Source organism: Etheostoma spectabile, chromosome 21 (assembly GCF_008692095.1).
Source record: "Etheostoma spectabile isolate EspeVRDwgs_2016 chromosome 21, UIUC_Espe_1.0, whole genome shotgun sequence".
Classification (NCBI taxonomy): domain Eukaryota; kingdom Metazoa; phylum Chordata; class Actinopteri; order Perciformes; family Percidae; genus Etheostoma; species Etheostoma spectabile.
Window position 1 is genome coordinate 20,216,334 of NC_045753.1, and position 21,866 is coordinate 20,238,199.

At 40.5% G+C, this 21,866-nt stretch overlaps 3 protein-coding genes across 7 annotated transcripts in view; 1 reads left to right on the forward strand and 2 right to left on the reverse strand.

Moving 5' to 3' along the window:
* Window positions 1–4,279, forward strand: part of prodh2 (proline dehydrogenase 2) — a 25,015-nt gene extending 20,736 nt beyond the window's left edge. For both annotated transcript variants that reach the window (XM_032502482.1, XM_032502481.1), the window contains 2 exons: window positions 1,396–1,402; window positions 4,269–4,279. The gene's annotated coding sequence lies outside the window, so the exon portion shown is untranslated. The remainder of the gene's footprint in view (window positions 1–1,395; window positions 1,403–4,268) is intronic.
* LOC116671278 (uncharacterized) lies at window positions 156–5,383 on the reverse strand. Its single transcript, XM_032502436.1, has 9 exons — window positions 5,367–5,383; window positions 3,033–5,287; window positions 2,774–2,819; window positions 2,420–2,566; window positions 1,960–2,031; window positions 1,140–1,265; window positions 700–747; window positions 398–448; window positions 156–306 (listed from the first exon to the last, which is right to left on the reverse strand). The coding sequence occupies exons 2-8, from the start codon at window positions 5,250–5,252 to the stop codon at window positions 408–410; spliced, it is 2,700 nt and encodes an 899-aa protein (XP_032358327.1). The 5' UTR covers window positions 5,253–5,287; window positions 5,367–5,383; the 3' UTR covers window positions 156–306; window positions 398–407.
* Window positions 5,384–7,625: 2,242 nt separating this feature from the next.
* si:ch211-180a12.2 (uncharacterized) overlaps window positions 7,626–21,866 on the reverse strand; it is a 52,335-nt gene continuing 38,094 nt past the window's right edge. For 2 of the 4 annotated variants that reach the window (XM_032502393.1, XM_032502394.1), the window contains exons 4-16: window positions 21,331–21,636; window positions 20,946–21,056; window positions 20,212–20,373; window positions 19,060–19,374; window positions 18,913–18,963; window positions 18,564–18,818; window positions 18,132–18,479; window positions 15,190–15,193; window positions 8,691–12,111; window positions 8,386–8,581; window positions 8,206–8,285; window positions 7,943–8,028; window positions 7,626–7,829 (exon numbers count right to left, since the gene is read on the reverse strand). In XM_032502393.1, the coding sequence (XP_032358284.1) occupies window positions 7,769–7,829; window positions 7,943–8,028; window positions 8,206–8,285; window positions 8,386–8,581; window positions 8,691–12,111; window positions 15,190–15,193; window positions 18,132–18,479; window positions 18,564–18,818; window positions 18,913–18,963; window positions 19,060–19,374; window positions 20,212–20,373; window positions 20,946–21,056; window positions 21,331–21,636 (5,396 nt within the window). In that variant the 3' untranslated portion in view covers window positions 7,626–7,768. The remainder of the gene's footprint in view (window positions 7,830–7,942; window positions 8,029–8,205; window positions 8,286–8,385; window positions 8,582–8,690; window positions 12,112–15,189; window positions 15,194–18,131; window positions 18,480–18,563; window positions 18,819–18,912; window positions 18,964–19,059; window positions 19,375–20,211; window positions 20,374–20,945; window positions 21,057–21,330; window positions 21,637–21,866) is intronic. The other 2 variants (XM_032502395.1, XM_032502396.1) reach the window with 1 other exon arrangement.

The window sequence follows — 21,866 nt, forward strand, 5'->3', positions numbered from 1 at the left end:
AAAAGTTGTCCGTACTGAAAAAAAAGCACACTATGCAGTAGCTTTGGGAAGGGCTTGTACTGCAATAACTTTCAGCTGTTTTGACTCAAATGAAGTAGAACAGCACAGAGCAGCACCCACCCAAGGGTCTGAACTGGTATTCATTCCATAACAACCTGGATTTCTGGTTGTTATGGAATGAAAACCAGTTCAGGTGGCTAGACTGCAACGACGACAAGCTCAGTAGCTGCTTGGGGGGGTGAATTTGATTTCTGTAGCCACCTCAATTAAAGTCTCCCTGATTCTGCTGGTATCCACCTTTCTGATCTGTAAACATGCAAAGAGGAAAGCATGATTATCTACAAGTATCCACATGACAGGATTTAATCAAAACAAAAGCAAATGACTTTACCCTTACATTGTTTACATTATGAGCCTTCACCCTCTGGTTCATATTTCTTCAGCAGCTCTGGGAAAAAAAAAAGAAAGCTGCAATAATTACACAATTGTAAAACATGGGAGAAAATAATTTGAAACTGGGATCTAGACAAGACCAAAGAACCACCAAGATGAGAAGGTGGGATTTTTGGAACACTAACGCCTAAGGGATTGTAAAAAGCATAAATATTTCTTTAATTCCTGACAATTTCATGCATGTTGTTTTCTAAGTCAATTGCAATAAACTTTATTAAAAAGGAAAACCACAGGAACGAGTCATACCTTTCAAATCTTTCAGTTGCTGTTCAAGCAAGACGCAGTTGGCACAACCTGCAATACAATTTGAATATTACATTTACTGAGGACAAGGTCTGTCAAATAGTCATTTATCCCTTTTTATTTTCTGTATATTAGACTTGGATAAGTGAGGGTGACACATGATACTAAGAGCTTCATAAAACATGTTAATGTTAATGTCATGACAAGATATGTCTGAAACAGGAAAAGACATAAAACAAGCTAAAGATGGACATACCTATAATATCTTGATTTGCACCTGTACATGGAGCTTTACAAAAGAAGTCCTATTAGATAATATACCAAATAGGTTATCAGACTTGTCAAGTGGACACCTGACATCAGAGGTTTGATTAAATTAGTCTTCTAAGACCTTCCGTGACCTCCGCTTACCATTTTACCATCTCAGCACCGCCCTAGCTTACCATGGCCTTTGGGTTTAGCTTGCAGAGCTCTATGGTTGGCCCCAGGCTGTTTCAGGGCTTTGGCTCTGCTAACACCATCGCAAGAGGTTGAGATTTCCGCAGCAGTTATGGCTGGTGCTGCAGCATCTAAAAGCATGTGATAAAGAATAGGTAAGTAACTCACAACAAAACAGAAGGTCCAGGTTACTGAACTCACCAGACCATAAAACCCTCCAGCAACACAAATTACATCACTATCTGGTTTTACCACATTTTTCCACCGGGTTTGGGAGGTGCTGCAACCCCTGAGAGCAATACTTCTGGTTTAGCACTCGGCTAACTTGAATGGGGATTAAATGTTTTAACCATGCATTTCTACTAGATTTTCCAAATGTTAACAGACCACCTAGATTACATTCTGATATTCAAACTAGTCATTTTGCGGGGGTTGCGATGCTCTATAAAATGTGTCTGCCGATTTACGAACTTCTTTCACCAGATAAGTCTCTAGGGAAAAGTGTTTTTGGCCCCCATGGCGTCACGTGGTGGACACAGAAGTTTGGCACCGTTTAGCCACTATGTCAAAGTGGCTTCAAAGCCCTGAACACTTCCTGGGGGCCTGATAGGAGGGTTAATTCTAATTTAATGAGGAGAAAACAAAAAAACAAACACTATTCTTAGTTTTAGAGAACATAATTATGATAATTTCTGCCAATAGATCCACCCTTATTCCGACACAATGCCCCTTTATTTTTGAACACCATATGTCTTGTCAAATACTAAGCATGGAAAGTCTTTAAAATGCTAAAAAGAAAGCAGCGTTCCTCTGCAGAGTTTTTACCCATTTTCTTTCTCTTTGCGTTTGGTAAAGCTTCACCTCCGTTTAAGGGTTGCTTCGTCACAGGCTTAGTTGCTGTTTGTGAGTAAATGGGGAGAAAAAAAATAAATAAATATTTGGCCTGTTGAATTTGAGGAAGTGTAAAATATATTAGATGAATTTTATACATTTGTATTTTGCATCTGAATTTGGTATGTTGAAATGTTTTATGTTGAATTTTGGATTCTGAATTTATTAACTTTGAAAAAAAAAAAAATTAGGTGAGAATTAGTTGCCAGCTGTTCCTTTAGTTTGTTTATCATTGCCTCAGAAATACAAGTTCATAGGAATTCCAGACTTATGTAGAGCAAAACACAATTTAAACTCTGTACTATCAAATGTATGTACATTTATGTTTTCCTATTTGTAACTAAATATCAGCAAAAACAACAAAAAGCACACAGTCAGAACAATGTACATGTACCTGTAGGTCCACAGAGTTTGTTTGTGCTTAAAGAGGCCGGGGCATTGCCTCTCGCAGATGGCAGCCTGAGACCTGTTGCAGCTCTGCAGCCTGTCGGGACGCCGCTCACCTGCGGTGTCTGCAGGCCCAAATTGGGTGGCTTGGCGCCTAACGTCGGCACGGAAGGGAGAGAATGTGGATATTGACTACTAGCAAACACATAATCTAATAAACAGAGGGCACTAACTTAAACTTTATGCAGATAAAAGTAAGACTGAATTTTTTTTAAATACATTTTCTCATTCATACTTATAATTTACCCTCAACATTTATGAAGAATAAAAATGAAATCTAAAAACAATTTACACGGCCTACCTGTTTTTAAAGGCCGTAATTTGTAGTAGCTGCATCTTCCTGTTGTCTTAAATACACAAGAACAGATGAGATCAACAGACAATACACGCAGTCCATGTTTGTGTTGATTTGTCAGGCCTCGGCTTAATGAAAACCAAACTGGATTTAACAGATGAAACCGACAAGCTCCACAGACTTCATTTAATCCATTTCATTAAGCACGATGTGCTGCCAACATTTTGTACACTTGGTGGATTACAAAAGGACATTCACATCTTACCCCCTGGGATGTATCACAAGCAGCGGGATTTCTCAGAGCTTCGCACTGGGGTAGTCTCCTCGTCATGGGCAAGCTGGATGTCGCCGCCTTAAACCTGCAAGGAAGTGCCGAAGCAAACTTTTGCCTCAACAGCTGGGTTGCAGCTTTCGGGGGAGGTAAAAGAGATTTAGAAGGTGGTTGCCTCAGGAATGTTTTTCGGTCACAGATGATGTTTGATGGAATTTCTGATGGCATTTGACCATCTGGCTTACTGGGAACATCCCCATACAGCTTTTTCTGTGCCCCTATGGTTTTGCCCTCCTCTCGTTGTTGAATGTTGAATGACTGAATTTTACAGTTAGTCATTGGTGTTGAAGTGATCACAGAGTCTGCCCCCAAATCTAGTGTATCATCCAAATTGAAGGACTTTGCTTTGATGTTCTCCGTATCCAAGCTTTGATGGACCAAAGTGTGGGAAAACACATCTGTCAAAGACAGAGACGATTGGGAACGATCCTTGATCTCACGTCGGCCAACTCTAGAAGCCACTTCTGCAGCTGGATTAGCTTCAAATGTGCTCTCAGGGGTGTCAACTACATTGGCAACAGGGTCTGTGCTATCTGTTGTCCCATTAAGTGTTGATAGTTCAGGAGGCGGGACTTCAGAATGGTTGTCTTTAGGGCTACTTGTTGCATTACAGACAGTAAGAGGAGAGGGCTTGTCGAAAGTGTTCTGGTGACCGTCACGTAGGCTCTTTTCTGAGAAAGTTATTGTGCCATTCTGTTTAGGAGATTTAGTATCAGAAACGTTTTGGAGGCAAAAGGTTGCAGCACCAGCGTCCCCTAAAACAGTATTGCCACTGGATTTTTGAAGGGAACATTTATCAAAAGTGGCATTATGCATATCACATGAACCACTTGCCATTTCAGCTGAGCAATTTTGATTCATAATGAGGGAAGTTTCTGTGGTATCCTTAGAGACAGGCGTATCCTGATCTGTAGCCTCACTGCCCGTTTTGGGACTGTTTACATTAGAAGAGGGGAGATCCAGTGTGTTGTTTAGAGGCCTTGGTATATGGGTAGTTGAGTTTAAATTGGTTGAGGAACTCAACTGGGAGCGCTGGAGAGAGGTAAAATTGCTGTTTATAGACCCAGCCATTTGTGGCACCTTGCTGGTCAACTCAGCGTCACGGCTGGTAAACAGCTCTTCATTGTTAGCTTCCATGGTATTAGAAGTCACCACAGGTTCAACATGAAGCTCAGAGGGGACGTTATTCAAACTAGTGTTACACTGCATATCAGAAGTAGAGAACTGTGATGGAGCACAATGAACAGACATGTCACTTGAGGAGCTTATGTCTCGAGTAACATTAGCAGGATGGGTACCAAGTACTTCCTCAGCAGATGTTTGAATCATCACCATGTTTGGTTCAGTGGGCTCCAACAAAGACTGAGTGCTTTCCAAAACACTGCCTTTAGAAATATCCCAAGTAGCTTCCAAGGAAGTTTGCTTTATGTTTTCCCCAACACTCTTATCAGATTGTCCACTAAAGGAGCTCGTATTGTGGATGACACTGCCAGTAAGAGTACTTGACAAATCTTCACTTTGATTTGTGTTCGCTCTGCCAGGATATGCCACAATTTGTCCACTCAACTCTGAAGGTGGCTTGTTGTTTTTCAAACAATCCACTGGTTTAACATCCGGTGTAACCGCCATGAAGGATAAATCCCTGTCTTGCGTTAGCTCTGAATCACGTGTAACATCAAGCAGCGTAATATCTGGGAAGTATCTGACATCAAGCCATTGTTCAGGAGCATCAATGTCAATCATCTCTGTTGTCCCATTAAGTCTGGACAGTTCAGGAGAGTGAACTTCAGAAATGTTTTCTTCATTGCTGATACAGTCATTTGAGCTTGTTACTGACACATCTTTTGTGCCATTGTGTTTAGAAGGTTCAGTATCCATACTGTCTGCTTTGGGACTGCTCACATTAGATTGTAGAAGATCCAGAGTCTTACTCTGAGGGAAAACTATTTGAGCAGGGTTTTTTAATTTGGTAGACGAACTCAACTGGGAGGGATGGCGAGAGGTAAACCTGCTTTTCAAGAATCCAGCTGTACCAGGTGTAGCCAGCACGCTGTCAGGAAGAGTTGAATTACATGTATCGTCAAGGAGGGTCATTTCTGGCAAGCATTCCTCACCAATCCAGACCCCAGAAGCATTCAGGCCCCAAGAACTCATTTTTCTACTTTGGTGTCCTCTCAGACTCTCTGTGCCTGTGGATTAAAAGTATTTAATTAACACCAGTAATTAATTTATTATTAACAGTTGGACCTTTACATTATGTAAACTTACAGTGGGGCAATATCACAATTATTGCCAGCTCTGAGATCCAAATGGCTTCACTGGATTATATTAGGCAACATAATTTAAAAAAAAATTATGTACAGATTAAAATCAGTAAAAATAGCATAGTTGGTACAAAAACACAAAATCAAAAAAACTTAGTTTTCAATTTATAAAAACAAAGCCAAATGATGACCACAGACCAGTGTTAAACATGTATGTTATTTAACAATCTGCCGGAAATGACATCAAATGACAGAATGTAAACATGGACCGAAACTGTTGCCCTAGTCATTGACAAATATTGCTCAAGTTTCAGTTGAGTAGAAATAAACAAGTAACTATTCAAAAAGTCTGCAACATTACTTCATTGTCTCGGTGTGTCCGGACTCATTTCAGCTAAAAAGCGGCGTTAACTTTCTGTTTAATCGTCTCTGGCAGATGTGTGTCGGTGACGGACAGACGCACTTTTACAGGTTAGCGTTAATTCAAAAACAAACGTCACTGACAGATATTACGTCAAAACCTTCCGTCGGGTTTCTCTCCGTTATGTTATGGATCAAAGTAGGCGGTCGGGAGTTAACTTTATAAGGGTTAGCTTTACCTTTGCCAGGAGCCAGGCAACAGTGATCTATAACTAAGCGTAGAGAAAACAGATGGAGGTATTTGTTTTTAAATTGACCTGTAACGTTAACTTCATCGTGCAATCCCGGTCAAAACGGACACTATTCTGCTGGAAACGACATATTTGACAACGCTAAATTATCTGAGACACTGGGAATTTTACCGTGTCTGATAGTTGTGCATCATAATAATAAAACTAATCGATGACTAAATTCGTTGGCAACTTTTTCTATATCTTCTCGTTAACGTCAGTTGTCGCAGCCCAGCTAATTCTTGATAGGATAACGTTAACCGCTAGCGTTAGCGTTAGCTAACGTTACTGTAACATCATCGAATGTGCGTGGCATAACGCATAACGTTACGAGGGTTGAGGTAACGTTAGTTCTGAACGAGACTAAGCTACTATTATCTTGGTAACATTGTTTGGTAGAACGGAAATAACTTGTTGACTTACCTAGGTGTTCTCTTGACTAGGTACAACCTTTGATATCGAACTAACTACTGGAAACGGAGCGCCGCTGTGGTTCAAACATCAGCCTTTCTCAAACTTATTGGATAATTCCAACCAATCACAGCTGAAGACTTCTTCTTCATGAGTTTAAGAGCGAGTGATGTCCATGCGATGAGGCAATACTGCCATCTACTGTCCTGGAAAAAAAAAAATCTCTGCAAGGTTTAAAATATTTTTAAATGTCAAAATCCCTTTTAGTTCTGTGTAATTTTCCCAAATTCAAAACTTTTGCACTTCATGCACATAAATTGCTTTGATAGAAACATGTGCAGGCAGTGGTGGAATGTAACTACAGTGGCTTGAAAAAGTTTCCTACAAGTTTACTACATGCTAAAGTTGATTAAGAAGAGGAATAAAAAAAACGTATTTTGGAAATTGATCTTAAATGTCTTAATTCAAAAGATTTAGCAAAATCCCATGCCAATCTCTATGTATGGTGAAGGGTATATGATGATTTTAATTTCAAAGGCCAAGGGAACTTTATGAGGATGCATAGTATCCCGGATCCATGAAACAACTGGCATTTAAAAATGTGCCTGCCTCTATGGGAATTTAACATAGGGGTTTGCATACTTATTTTAAGGAAGAACATTTATTGACAATAGTGTACATTATTCATTCACAAAGAAAATTAGTGTCTTCAATGGTTGGATTTTCCTAATTTTTTTGAATAAAAAGGCATTAAGATCAATTTCCAAAAGTTGTTTTTTTATTCCTCTTTTTGATCAACTTTAGCATGGGTGTGTAAACTTTTTCAAGCCACTGTAAGTATATTTACTCAAGTACTGTAGCTAAGAACAAATTTGTTGTAGCCTACCTACAGCAGTGGTTCAACAATGGACTTCAATAGTTTCTATGGTCCCCTTTACATTACTTTTAGCTGACGCTTTTATCCAAAGCAACTTACAATTGTTATATATGGCAGCAACTACGGGTTAAGTGTCACAGATACATTGGTTGATGTATCACAGTGGGATTCAAACCCAGGTCTCCCACACCAAAGGTATACTTCATATCCACTGAGCCATCACCACCCAATTTGAAGCTATGATGATTGTGCACGCTAAAACTCAGCAAAGCCACCACTTCTTACACTTTGTATTAAAAAAAAAGTACCATTCAGTTTTTTAGCAAAGCTTTATTACAAAACATAGGGCAAACAAGTGACACAATTAACATTCCATCCACATATTCAGTTTCATAAATACACAAAAAATAAAGCAATTTCTATATTATATTCAAATAATCATGCACAGCATTACAATTAAATTCCTTATCACTCTTTTGTGGTTTTCTTCAGTTTGGTCTTCAGCTCGGACATAAGTGGATTTCCAAATCTAGGGACACAAGAGAAAACTTAGAATCTGAGAATGTGTGAACACAATATGACACTTTTGTGCTTAATGTTATAATGCCAATGCTCTGAGATGTTTTGTATTTATTCTTTTACCCTGGATGTCTTGGTGTCATCCATTTGGGTTTAGGTTGTGCCTCGTCCTGTTTGGGAGAGTCACTCTTCTCCTCTGGTTTTGTCTCCTGTTGATATTGTGAGATTTTAAGAATGTGTATTCGTTTTGTTTTGTTTTTATTTCACACATCATCACTGTACATTCAAACACAACTCCATAAGCCACAGCGATCATGTACAGGACGCATGAAATGGATATGCCTCAACACAAGTGAAAAGTGGTACTCAAAGATTATTAATAGTACCTGTGAGAGGGTTTCTGGACTATATTCATTGCTCACAACCTGTTGTGTCTTTTTTAAAACAGGAAAACCTGCACCAAGCCCTAAAAAACAAAGATGTGGGAAATTATTTACAGATCATGAAAAATAACTGGACATGTAAGACTCCAGGTAATGGCTTTCCATGTGTTGTAAATGACCTACCAGGCAGTTTGATTCCAATGCCCAAGCCTCTCAGTGGCACACCTGGAAGGACTTTGGCTGACAGATGTGAAGAGGGTGTGGGATCCACTGAGGGCTTATGTAGAAGGGAGCGGGGATCTTTGGGTGGCCTTACACGAGGGTTTTTAACAGAAATTCTTGACTTTTGCGCTGCAAAGTCAAGTGCAGCAGTGTCCACCTGCAATGACACAAATAACTCAAATCACACCATCCCTGCAGTTGGAAGGCTGTCTGATTCTGATGTAAATCACTTTTTATGGTTAAATATGTTATTTTAGAAACGTTACCTCCATCAGATCTTTAGACTCTGTTGTTGGCTGTTCTGCCACCTCCATCCTGTTCAGCCCAGGAAATGATTCAGCAATATCTGCTGACCATCCAGGCTGTGCTTTGTCCAGGGAGGGCAACTTTCTCTTGGATTCAGTCCAGGTGTCGCCTTGTAAACCAGAGTCTGTCAAAACTATTACCTCCTCAAACAAAGACTCTGAGCTGCTTCTAGGTCGTCCTGATTCAGTGTGTTTGATTTGATCTAGAGAGTCAGACAAAGTTATCTCAAGAGGCTCATCTTCTGCTTTTGGCTTCTCAACTCTGAACATTCTCATGCTCATTTCTGTCATTGGCTTAAACTCTGCTTCTTTAGTGTCTGTCCAATCAGTTACCTCAGCATCAACCTCTTTCTGTGATCCAGTTTGAGTCTCCACTTCTTCTGTTTTTTCTTGTGATTCCTGATTCAGATGTCTAGCCTCTGGTGGCGCAACTGCTGTATCAGGGTGAAATCCTCTCTCATGGATGGAATCCTCCTCTTTCAGATACGATTGCGCTGTCTCAGCTACTTTCTCCATGACTTTATCTAGAGATCCAGAGTTAAAATCTTGTGGAGACAATTCAGGGATGTTTGCTGATTCAGACATATTAGCCAACATGTTATGTAGGCCTGGAAATGACACAGTGCTACTTGTTTTCAGTAGCTGAGTTTCAGTGTTGTGTATGCCCCATTCACTGAGAGACTGGTCCAAAAATCCAGACTCTACTGTTGATGAAGACATTTCTGTGTCACTCACTAACTCAGATTCTTTTGAATTTAATTCAAAAAGCTGCTCTTTATCCTTCTCTGTCTGCACTGATGATATTTCATCTGGTTCCTGATTCGATGGCTCCATTTGGTGTCTAGGCTCTGGCCCTTCTTGGTGTTTTATTCCACCAGCGTCCTCCGACAACGCTGTCTGTAGCCACAAGTCAAGGATTTCTTCATCGATAACATCCTGATGGCCACTAATTGAGCAAATAGTTTCTTCTGCACAACTCCCCTCTGATTCAGTCACATGCTTTGCCACGTCTTCTGTTGATGAAGTAAAACCTTTCAGTTTGGACTCGACTGTCTTCGATTCACCTGCAGCTTCAGTTAAAACCTCCTCATTGCTTATCTCACATGCTTTGTCTGATAGTTGAATTTCCGTCTGCAGTGACTCAACTAGTCTATACGATTCAGAGTCTGCCATTCCTGCTACCTGCAGATGTAAAAACTCCATCTCATTTTTGTTCTGCTTTTCATCTTCTGCTGCATCCTCCTCCATATGTATCCCCGCATCTTGCATTTCTACATCTTCACGTAATTCAGGCTCAGTCTCAGCCAACTGTTTTAGGAGTTCAGATTTAGTGATGTCTTCCAGTGAACTAGGAGTCATGTTGCTGTTTTGCTCCGAGTCTATTGCATCTACCAATTCCTGAAAGAACCTAGTCACTGTCATCTTCTGTTCTTTGACCTCAAGGAAAGTTTCATCAGCGAATCCAACCTCTTCCTCTGCTGTTACATCTCCTGGCACCTCACTGCCCTCTCCAGCAGCATCATCTATGTTGGAATCATGTAGCTCTTTGTCTATTTCAAATTCAACCAAAAGCCCTTCAGGCCCATCTTGTGCCTTGACGCCCTCATCTGGTAAGCCAACGTCCGACTCAAATCTTGAGTGTTCAATCCCCGTCTTCATTAAGTCAACCAGTAATTCTCCTTCCTCTTCCACAAGTAAATGTCCGTATTCTTGAATTACTACTTCAACAAGTGGTTTCTCCGATTCTTGTGGCAATCCAGTTTCAAAGCTACACTTAATATCTCGTGGACTTTCTTGTTTCTCTTCCATATGCTCCCTCACTAGTAAATAGTCTCCGGTGCTAAAGGCACTGTTTTGAAGGCTCTCTGGCTCTTTGCTCTCCACCTCTTCTGGTAATTGGCTTCCCTGGATTTCCTCGCAATCTCCTTCTTCCAGGAACCTTTGTGTTGCGTTATCCCCAGGACTAGGCTCATTGTTGTATTCAGGAACTCCCTCTTGTGTTTCCTCACATGTTGGAGAGTTTAGCTCTGGCGACACAGCAACCCGGCCTTCACATAACCCCAGGGGAAGATTTTTAAGCTTTTCAGTCATTTCCTGTCCAGCCTCGCCTTCAGTTTTGTTTGTAGCTGAGGTGGTCATACATCCTAGTTCCATGATATTTTCTTTGTTACGGACTTCGCTGGAAAGCCTCTCCTCTATGGAAATGTGAGCCGCTGTGACATCAGAGTTTTCTTCGATCACGGTGCCACAACTTTCTGTCTCAACATCAGCCTCTCTCGTTGTAGTTTGCACTTTGCCATCCTTAGCCACATCCTCTTGTTCTCCATCTGCAAATTCAGCTGTGTGGGGCTCTGTTTTAGCATTCTGTGTGACTTCATGTTCAATTACATTTTGTTCTTCTTGTCTGTCTTCTGTAACTGTTCTGATGTCGCCTTCCTGCTCTGGCGCTTCATCTTTTGTCTGGTTGGTTGCAGCATCATTGCTATTTTCTTCCTCAATGACAGCACCCTCATCCTCCATCAGATGCTCTTGCTTGACAACAATTACTTCCTCCTCAGAAACAATGCCACTTTTGTCATAGGTTGTCTGTAATTCAACATGCAGTGAAGTAAAGCCCGGGTCTCCCCGAAAATCTCTACCATCGTCTGACAACTCTTTACAGAGCGACAGCTGATTTTCAACTTGTTTTGCTGCTTCAGACTTTTTCTCATTTTGAGAGCCCAGCTGTTGCACACTATCAATGTATTCTACTTCCTCATGCGTCACCGTTGTATCTGCCTCATTCCTCTGCAACTTTGCCTCTTCAATGTGCATGTCATCCTCTTCTTTTATACTCAAATCTTTGATTGTGCAGAGTTCCACCTCAATGTCTTCCGCCCCCAAATCTGGTTTATGATCATGCTGCATTTCATCATCTTCTTCCTTCACTGGGATGGTTTCATCCATTTTTTGATGATCATGTACTGTCATTGACACCTCCTCAGCACCAGCATTTCTTCCACTTTCCTCCATGTCTTCACACATTGCATCACCTGTAAGTCTTTGCGACCTGGTGTTTGTATGTTCATTCTCCGGCGTCTCATCTTGTCTGGACAATTTATGATCTCCATTGTCTTCTTGTTTGTCTTCTTGTTTGTCTTCCTTTGCAACCAGCAGCCCATCATCGTCATTTCTCGCTTGGGCAAACTGCTCCTCTCTTGTGCCCTGACCTTCCTCAGTTGCTTTGCTCTCACCAATTCTGTTCGGCTGGATTGTGTACTGCACGCTTTCTTCATCAGGCCTTAAGTTGATTTCTGTGGTGCAAACTTCCCCGGCAACAAGTGGCCGAGATGAGCTAAGCAGAGAGGATGTCGCAAGAGGCTGTTCCTCATCGACCCCTCTTCTATCAACATCACCATCTGCATCACCAGAGTTAACAGGCTCACTGTCAACTGCAGATCCCTGGATGGCCTGTGTGTCATTGCTGGCGATGTCGGCGGGCTCTGGCCTGATAAATCTGTTCACAGCTCCAGTTATATAGTACTAAGAACAAGACAGAGAAAAAGACAGTAAGACTTATGTAATTGATTAAAAAGCGTTAACATTTTGAAATTTGGTTCTTCCATCATTTTCCCCATTATGCATTTGTTGTTTTAGTTTAAAAACCACCCATGTTCATATATCCTTCTATACTTTTGGCCTGATGCTGTGTTTTATGGTTTGGGATAGGTCCCTTAGTTTACCTGAAAAGAAAATCTTAATGTGACGTACAGCACACAAGGCTAGTTACACAATAGTGTTGTCATGCCAGCTTTGCAGCAACAGTTTGGGTAAGGGCCCTTTCCCGTTTCAGCATGACATACACAAAGTTCATATATGGTTTTCTGAGTTTGGTGTGGAAGATCTTGAGGGGCCTGCACAGTGCGCTAACCTCAACCTCAGATTGGACAGATAGTCTAGCTACCTGTCTGGATTTACCTTGCAGAGATCTGAGAAAAGGATAACCTCAAATGACCATAGTTTAAAATGCCAACACAACAAATACCAATGTAACGGATCTGGCCAAAATGAGTGAAATCCAGTGGTATTTCAGTAGGCAACAGAGCAATTGCGTAGATATAGACTAGCTTCTGGTCTCAGAGTTGTGGTTGTAAAACCAAAACACTGAACTGAAAGAAGCTACAAAACGCTCCTTCGAGCTGAGGGGAACTGCAGAGTTGGGTAATAATCACCTGGTTGTTAAATGCAACAAACACCTTTCACATTAAACATAATCTTTTGATCCTTTGTTAATATAAAAACATTAAGGATCCCAGAAACCTTCCAAGTAAGCCAGCCTGCTCAACCCAAACCAATAAATGTGATACACAGACAGCATAAATGTTCTTAGTTACACCTGTGCTTTTCCTATTAAGACAAGTGAAAATGTCTATACTGCTCAAAGGGCCTACTGAAACACTGTGTGCAAGCCAGACTGTGCAGGCCTTATCATCCAAAATCAATAACTCATCAATGCTCTTGTGGCTATGGGGTAAAGAAGTAATGTTTTATTTACAAGTCCAAAAATTCCTAATAAGTCAATCTGAAGACCATATACAGAGCTGTGTAATTTCAAACTGATTATAGGCCAAATGCATATGGTGTTAAATTGCTAAACCACCAAAAGAATAAATTCCACACAAATGCAATAAAGCAAAAACTATTGTCTATAGGCAAGTTTGCAAATCAACATATTTAAAAAAAAATAATTCAACTTAACTATTGTCCCTAAAATTGGTAGGCCTATAAAATTACAGCTTCTTTCAGTCCAGGGAGGTTTCGTAATTTTTTTAAGAAAATAAGGAAATAACAGTGTAGAAAAAAAGTTTGTATTTGTTTTAAGCCAGATTAAAAGCAGAGAGCGAGCGAGGGAGAGAGAGAGAGAGAGCAAAAAAGAGAGAAAGACAGAGCGAGGGAGAGCGAGAGAGAGAGAGAGAGGGAGAGAGAGAGAGAGACAGCGGAGAGGAGAGAGGAAAGGAGATTTACCATCCACATTTCATTGCTTCTAATTTTGAAATAAAAAAGTTATCTCATCACACGTATTTTTTTTTAGATGATGCAGCGGCTCACCCATGCTGTCCAGAGAGTCCTCTCCACTCTGGTGAAGACACTGTCGGGGTCCATCTTCAGACTTCTTCCTCGTTGACCCTCGGACTTAACGTCCTCTGGATGTAACCCCGTCGACTAATCGAACCCACCTGCTAGTTTACTCGTCCTAAAACTCGACAGCAAGCTTCCATCCGACCGCGAGCAGGTTGGAAGACCTCCGCTGCTAGCTTCGGTTCAGTTCCTCATCCAGACATATGTCCGGTGTCTCATTATTAAGAGGAAGAGAAGAGAGTGATTAAACACAGCTGAGTCGCCCGGGCATCCAGCCTACGTGTTGCAGTTTGCGGATGTGCGCACAGCTAGCTGTCAGGCCACTGAGAACATTGTGGCCTTTGACTAAATATAATGTCTAATGTTTGCTAATATTCTTAAATATGAAGTTCCTTTAACCTAAACTGACCATAACAGTGCAGGCTTGCATTTGGTTCCCCTGATGTTCAAATTAGAGATATTCAATGCACACGGCACTTTAATTGTAATGATTTGTTTGCTTGAAACAGATAGTAGATTTAAAAAGTATTTTTTTTTAAAAGTAAAAATAACAGGCCTAAATTCTTGAACAAATTCAAAGTTGAATGCATAAATACTGAACCACAGCATTTTAGAGTTCAATAAGGGTTAATTAAGGGTATGACCAGCTCATGGTGGCTGATTTGAGTTTACTTTAGCAAACTTAAAATACTTTTATACACACACACACACACACATGTTATACAAAGACGTGACCCACCACACCATATTTAATATCATCACAAATTCTACCTCTCATCTATAAGACATATCCTCAGATTAGAGAGTTAGAGTATTTTTAACCTCATACTACTTATCCCCTATATAAAAAATATATCCACCTCCCACTATCTACTATTACCAGCCACACATCATATTATCTACGATCATAACAAGCACACACCCCCTATAATAATTACCAACATACAATTATTCTTAGTGATCCCTCACTCCACTCACCCCATACACACTACTATATCTATATACATACACTACCTATAATATTACAATACATCCTATATCTACCCTTACATTAACTATATACTATACTATATCCTACATCTACCATACATATATCACCTAACACACATAACATAGTGTCACCCCCATACATCACCCACACACCCCACACATGTTATTCTCCTACCCAATATCACCCCAGACAACACCTACTATATATACATCGACTAGATATATACATATATATATATATATACCATACATATATATATACATACATAATACTAATACACATACCTCCTACACCCTACCATACTCATCTATACATCACACATACATACATAATATAAATATCTATATATACCCGCCTACCAAATGACCCTACATATACGTACACACACACACACACACACACACACACACACCTGAGTCAGGTAGTTCACAGTAGTCGAACATTTTGTACATCTGTCCAAAGTTTGTTGCAGGTGTGGGGTAAAACTACTACTACTGGGGAAGAGGTTGTATAAAGCCAGAGACAGACAGAGCTGTGCAACATCTGATAATGTCTTCTACAACAATGACAAGGAAAAAGATGATGGAAAAAGATGATAAACCCAGCCCCCCCCAAAAAAACCAAGACTTTATCTGTGGTTTTGGCACATGATTATGACCATTGTCACTGTTTTGGAGGTGCAATGCTAAATCAGAGGAGTACTCTTTTGACAAGTACACTTTAAATATTTACCATTAATGCCACTCTTCTGCAAAAGTTATAGGCACGCTTTAAGATCTACAATTAAAAAGATTCAGTCTTTTTGAATATTTTAACGTTTAGATGTTTCTAATATTTTTATTCAACCCTCCTTGGCATAAAAACATAATTAGGTTATTTTGCCTATAATTTTGTTTCAAATGATATTCAGTAGGTCACTTAGTTTTTACAATACTAAATACAAACTGCATATTTATTAGTCGAGTAGATGTATTCAGTTTTATTGGTCATGTAGCCTAGCCTACTAAAGGAAATGAATAGAAAACATATACAGCAAGTGTGTGCCACTCAGGTAAATGTATAGTGTATGCAACATGTATGGAAGTTGCTAGAATTTTAAGTGACATGTTATATATATCAACCTAATTTTATGTACAAGGAATGTAAACTACAACGTGTATGTTTCCGGTTGTGTTATGGTTGCTGAATAATCAGGAGGAGGAAGTTTGATACTAAACATCGACCATGCAGCACCTCCTCTGCTCAGCACAATGAAGTGATGTTCCTGTGGTCAGAGTGCAACAGAAAAAAAAAACAGAAGTGTATTTTAAAATGAGAACTTATATCAGAGGTTAACCAACAACAGAGATCGGAACACGGAACAGAAGTTGTTGACTTGTTTTTCACAGACAAAAAAAACAAACAACATTTCTCTGTAAAAATGTACTTAGATTTTATTTTCCAAAGCTGATTTTTTTTTAAAATCCACAAAAACGGATTATTATTGTAAAGTTCTTTGTACAAAAATACCATTTGTAAAAAAATCATGAAGTTAGAAAAAAGTAATAGTGACAGATTAAGAATATAAGATAATAAATAAAGATACACACATGTTGGAAGCAAAACCACATCAAAAGACAGCTGGATATCCTTTAAATATCCTTAAAACATACTACTTCCTATTTAAAGTTATAGAGATGTATATATATGTGATATAATATACGGGAAATATGAGATAGAAATGCACTCTTGCACACATCAGGGCTTCAATGTGGAAGATAAAATTTCCTCATTGGGTTCTGAAAGACAGGACACAAGATCATGTTAAAAAAACTAAACTTGAACAAACTTCCTGTTGACTTTTTTTTTTCTTAACATGATAACAGTTACCCGATAGGTAATCTGTCAATCAACCAGTCTGGTTTTCTGGCTTTAGTGAGATTACTTCATGATGTAGACGCGGTAATGTGTGTGTACATGTATGTTTGTTGTTTGTAGCGTCTTACCTGTCCAGGTTCGATAAACAGGAAGCTTGAGTGCAGGGTGCGTGATCTCCACGCAGACTCTCATACGTGCTCTCTCGTTTCCTCTGGGACCCGTCGTCACGTTGATTCTGTTGATGTGCAGTGCTCCCGGGCCTTGCTCTCTTTCTTTGACGCTGTCCTCATCCACTCCTGACTTTGTGTCCTCGTCCCTGTCAATGTTGTTATTCTCTTCATCCACTTTTTCATCAATGTATTCTATTCCTTCAGTGTCAGGGTCTGTGACGGCAGCTTTGGTTTCTATAAAGTAACAAGAATTTGAAAAATTGAAGACGGCACCGACGCTCATAGGGTTTCGGTTGTGTACAGAAATAAATTCAAACGTTTTAAGTCAGAAAATATGAATACTGTATTTGCCAGTTTACACAATGAAATTTGAATTGTGCTTTGTGCATATTATGTCTTTACATGCATCATAGTAGCCACAGTGTTGGGTGTGCAACACCAACTCATTTACAAAAAGGTACTTCAGAAGTAAGGGCAAACACTGTAGAGCGTGTCCGTTAAGGTTCCACTTATAATCCAATGTTTTTTAGACTTCATATTGTAAATGAAGTTTAAATACTGAACAAACATCTTCTATCTTGAAACCAGAAACCGCATGTTTCCTCAGATGCTCCCTACCAAGGTAATAGCAACTACCCCTTTTTGTAGCACAGGCTTCCGATTAAAAACTGGTTGACTTCGAACCCATGCCTAAAATAACCCAGATGACATCACCAAGGGGTTTTTCCTAGTTAAAGTAAGTTCCTCCAAATGCACAGAAGATGTTAACAACTGTTTTCAAGGCTGGAGTTCTTGGCATGTAGAGTAAGCTCATTTTGATGTGTGAGATTTTTGTATTGCAAACTTTTGAATTGAACATATAGTAATGACGTACTTATTGCGTGTCCATTCTTCCGTCTCTCCAGCTCTTTGTTTGTTTGACTTGGCATGCTTGTGGACCTCTCCAGGGCGCACACACTTTTCAGCTCCCTCTGTCCATCATCTCCTATCTCCTCGGTCTCATCAGACACCAGTGGTGAAAGAGTGGGTCCTCCCGCTGCCCAAAGTAATTTCACCTTAGGGTGACCTCCCTTCAACACGAGCGAGAACACACCAACCCCTTCACTGCTCCAACAGACCGAGATCAATGGAGGAATGGAGGGAGCAACTAAGAGAATGCAAACAGAAAGTGTAAGTGAGTTAAATATAATTAAAAAAGTTCTATGAGTTTAGATAAGAATAATTTTCAAAGTTGTTGACAGTAAAAGTGCCTATAAAACTTCCTACCAACGTCAACATTTCTCCAGTGTTTCTCAATAGGCTCGAGTAGGGAACAGTGCTCGACTCTACAAATAATCCCCCCTCCTCTCTCCTTTTTCTCCTGATTTGTTGGCCTTCTCCTCAGAGTGGCTGTGGCCCTGTAGAGTCTGGATTGAGTCTGTATGGGGCCCCACATCTCTCCTCCCACTATCACCTCCTCCTCTCTATCATCTTGCTCTCCTCCCCTGAGCTTCAGCCAGGTGACTGACACGTTCGGGGGATAGAAATCTGTGATTTCGCATCCAAGGATCAAAGTCTTCTCTGGGGAAGAAGTGGATCCGATGATTTCGGACACACACGGACTCTTGATGAACCCTATTTGGGATGAAGTCGAGATTTAAGATGTCATTTCCATTTGTATTGGTTACATTTTACGCCATTCCTTCTACTGTTTCTTACCCCTAGTCTCGCGGGTGACTGGCTGCTTCAGGGCGATGTGGTGAACACTGACCCACACTTTAGTGCCTTCCTTTTCCAGTTCACTCCGAGGCAGTTTACACTGGCTGAAGGCTGAAAAGACTCCTTCAGAATTGGGTCTAGGGGAGGACGAGGCCTGGGAGGCGACTGGGCTCAGCTCACTCCCCTGGCAGAACCAGCGGAAGGTAATGATGTCCGGATGGAAATGTGACGCCTGGACAGTCATGCTAATGACATCTGGAGGACAGAGATTGCAGGAATGTAGCCTCTCACAACCAGGACTGTTTTACATGTATTGAATTACAACACGTGGCTGAATTGTTTGCCTTACCAGAGTCACCAGGTGTCTCTGCCAGCTGGATTTCTGATACTTCTGGAGCAGCTAAAAGAGACAGTTTACAGAAATGTCCATTCCATAAATTGTGGAAATCATAGAAAAGCAGAGGCAAAGTAAATACGTAAAAAAATCTTTTCTTACACAGGATTGTAAACTTCTCTGACACCCTCTCCACCACGATCTTATCTTTGCCCATGTAGGACACCTGACACTTTAACACCGCTCCCTTGTGGATCGAAATCTGGGGGATGAAGGTGAGTGAGGAGATCAGCTGTTGAGTGCCACTCCCAGATGAGTACAGCGGCCCCAGAGTGTGCAGCTTGTAGTAACCCATCTCGCCTTTGGAGGGGAGCAGAGGGCCTTTCTCTGACGCTGGGGAGGTGAGAGTTAGACCATAGGGGAGATGGATGGTGGTTAGGGGGTTATAGAGGCAGTTGAAGTTAGTTTTGGAGGTTCCTTTGTGTGTAACGTTGTACATTGTTAGCAGAATTAAGTGTAAAAGAGAAAACATGGTATGTTTAAGGAGTAGTTGCAATACATTTCATGTGACATCATTTACTTTAATGTATTACTTTGACATGAATCCAAACACATATTTTTTGTTCCTTCTATTTAATAATTCCCCTTTCATTTTTATTACAGTTAAAGAAATTAAAGAAACAGTTGGACAGACGCCAGGAGATTTAGCGTAAATCCTGGGAACGGGGAAACAGTTTTACCTTTTGAGAGAGCCAGGCCACCTATTTCACGTGACAGGATGTCTAAAAAGCTTACTAATAAAACAGGTTATACTGGTTTTGTTTAATTTGTCTCTTCTGGCTGTATGGCGACCTCATGGACGACAACAAAACACCAGGAAGTAACCACAGCCAAGATAAAAATTTAATAAATATAGTTTTGTAACCCCAACATAAAACTCCATTGTGTTGTGTTGTTTGCTGCTTTGGTGTTTGCACTAATTCAACAAATAAGATAAAAAAAAAAAAAAAAAAAAAAAAAAAAAAAAAAACGTTTATTAGTGAGCTTTCGATTTAGCTGCTGACAGTAGCATCCTTTTTACCGCACAGGCTTGGGAGTGGTATTGATCATCATCATTTTACTCAGACAGACAGTGAACAAGAGTATTTACCAAATGTTGAATAATTACTTTAAGGTTAGGGAAAGGATCTTTTCCCACACTGTGTGACAGTAACCATACATACACACTTTGTGATCTCCACTAGAATTCTGCCAAACCCTGTCAGACAGGGTCAAAGAAGTATTCCCCAGTAGTCGCTGGTTACTCTCTCCTACCTGTGAGTGAAGTGTCAGAGATAGGGGTGTCATTGAGGAACCATGCTGTCTGGACTCGGTCCACCCTCCGGCCCTCAATGCTCATTGTCACCCTGCCCTTTTGACCAACAATCACGCGTGGAGGGAGAATGATCCCTGACACATTCAGAGACTTCTTTTTCTCTGAATGAGGGGAGAAAAAAATGGAGATAAAGAAGTCAGTAAGAGAAAAAGGGAGCTGGGGAGGCAGCTATTCTTCAATAATTACAGGATTTGCAACTGTACGGAAGAGGATTAGGACCACATGAAAACATTTTGAGTTCTGACTTTAAACTCAAAACTTGAACACATTACTTCATATGTGGCCCTGATCTTGCGTACAATTGTGCATTTCAATCCAAAGCATTCCTTCCTCATACCTTACTAATCTTTGTGCTTCCAGTCTAACATGGTTAGAGGACAGAGGCATTGTTGCATCCTCCCAACATGGCAGTCAGGACCCCACATGGTGTCCAAAGATACATTAGAGCCAACAAAGGACAATTCTGTTACCCCAAATTAGGATTTCAACGATATAATTTCTTTAATATTTTCCTTTGTTTCGGGAAGAACTCAAGTCATGTTTTTCCTCTTAGCCACCAAAGGCCACATTGCCAAGTCAAAAAAAACAAACTCATCTCTCTTAATGCTATGGCCATATAGACTGCTTTATTTAAGGGGGTTACAGTGGCGTCTCCCACTGTACTTTGACTCACCATCCCTTCTTCTCCAAGAAACGCCAAAGCAGAGCAGGACGACCAGCACCAGAGAAATACACATCAGAGCCACAGATGCTTTGGCTGATTTAGTCAACACTGGAGCTTCAGCTAAGAGGAAACAGAGCGAGAAAATTAACTGTGCCAGCATGAGGAACAGAACAAACATGCTACAAACAATTGTGTGCTTATTAGGCCGCCAGGTTTTTTTTTTGTTCTTTGCAGTTCTCAGACTTTGTTTCAAGCCTCGGGTTTCAGGGAATTACACAGTACGTCAAAAAAGATATTGAAAAACAGAAATGATAGCATGTCTCAAATTGGTGTGATTTGTACCATGTCTTTGCTCTACTTTAAAAAAAAGTAGAAAGTCTTGTCAAATAAATACCTTGAGGGTCTAGTTTCTCGAGGTATGCTGAGCCACTGACAGGGTGCACTACCCCAGGTTGGTTTACTGCACATTCCACCTTCCCACCTTGCTCCCTCTGCTCAGGGCTCAAAGTATAGTAGTGCCTAGTTCTGTATGTCCCATCTGGGTTCAGTTCAGTGGCGGGGGGCTCAGGGAGGACTGTGCTGTTTTGAAGCCAAGACACAGAGATTTCCTCTGGGTAGAAACTCTCTACATCACAGTAAAGAGTGAGTGGAATGTTGTTGGAGTGGGAGAGTACTGCAGAAAGTGTAACAGAAGGAAGGTCTGAGGAGAGACAAAGAAAATCTTATTAAGATCTTTTGGTATTAGATTTTAAGGATGAGCAGTTCCCACAGTTTCTACTGTAATGATTGACGAAAGCAGCTATTCCCGTTCTACAGCCGAAAGCCTACACTTCTTCTGCCACAGGCCAAAAACACAGCTATTTCAATTCCTAAATGACATGTTATGTAATGCACATGAAGTAGAAATATAAGTCATTGTGGTAATTGGCA

Bases quoted from the DNA above. Each gene is read 5' to 3' on its own strand.
- LOC116671278 (XM_032502436.1), bottom strand. From the start codon at position 5,252: ATGAGTTCTTGGGGCCTGAATGCTTCTGGGGTCTGGATTGGTGAGGAA. The intron at 2,032-2,419 runs GTACATGTACAT...ACTCACAAACAG, and splicing joins CAAACTCTGTGGACCTACAG to CAACTAAGCCTGTGACGAAG. The intron at 1,266-1,959 runs GTAAAAACTCTG...ACATGCTTTTAG, and splicing joins CGCAAAGAGAAAGAAAATGG to ATGCTGCAGCACCAGCCATA.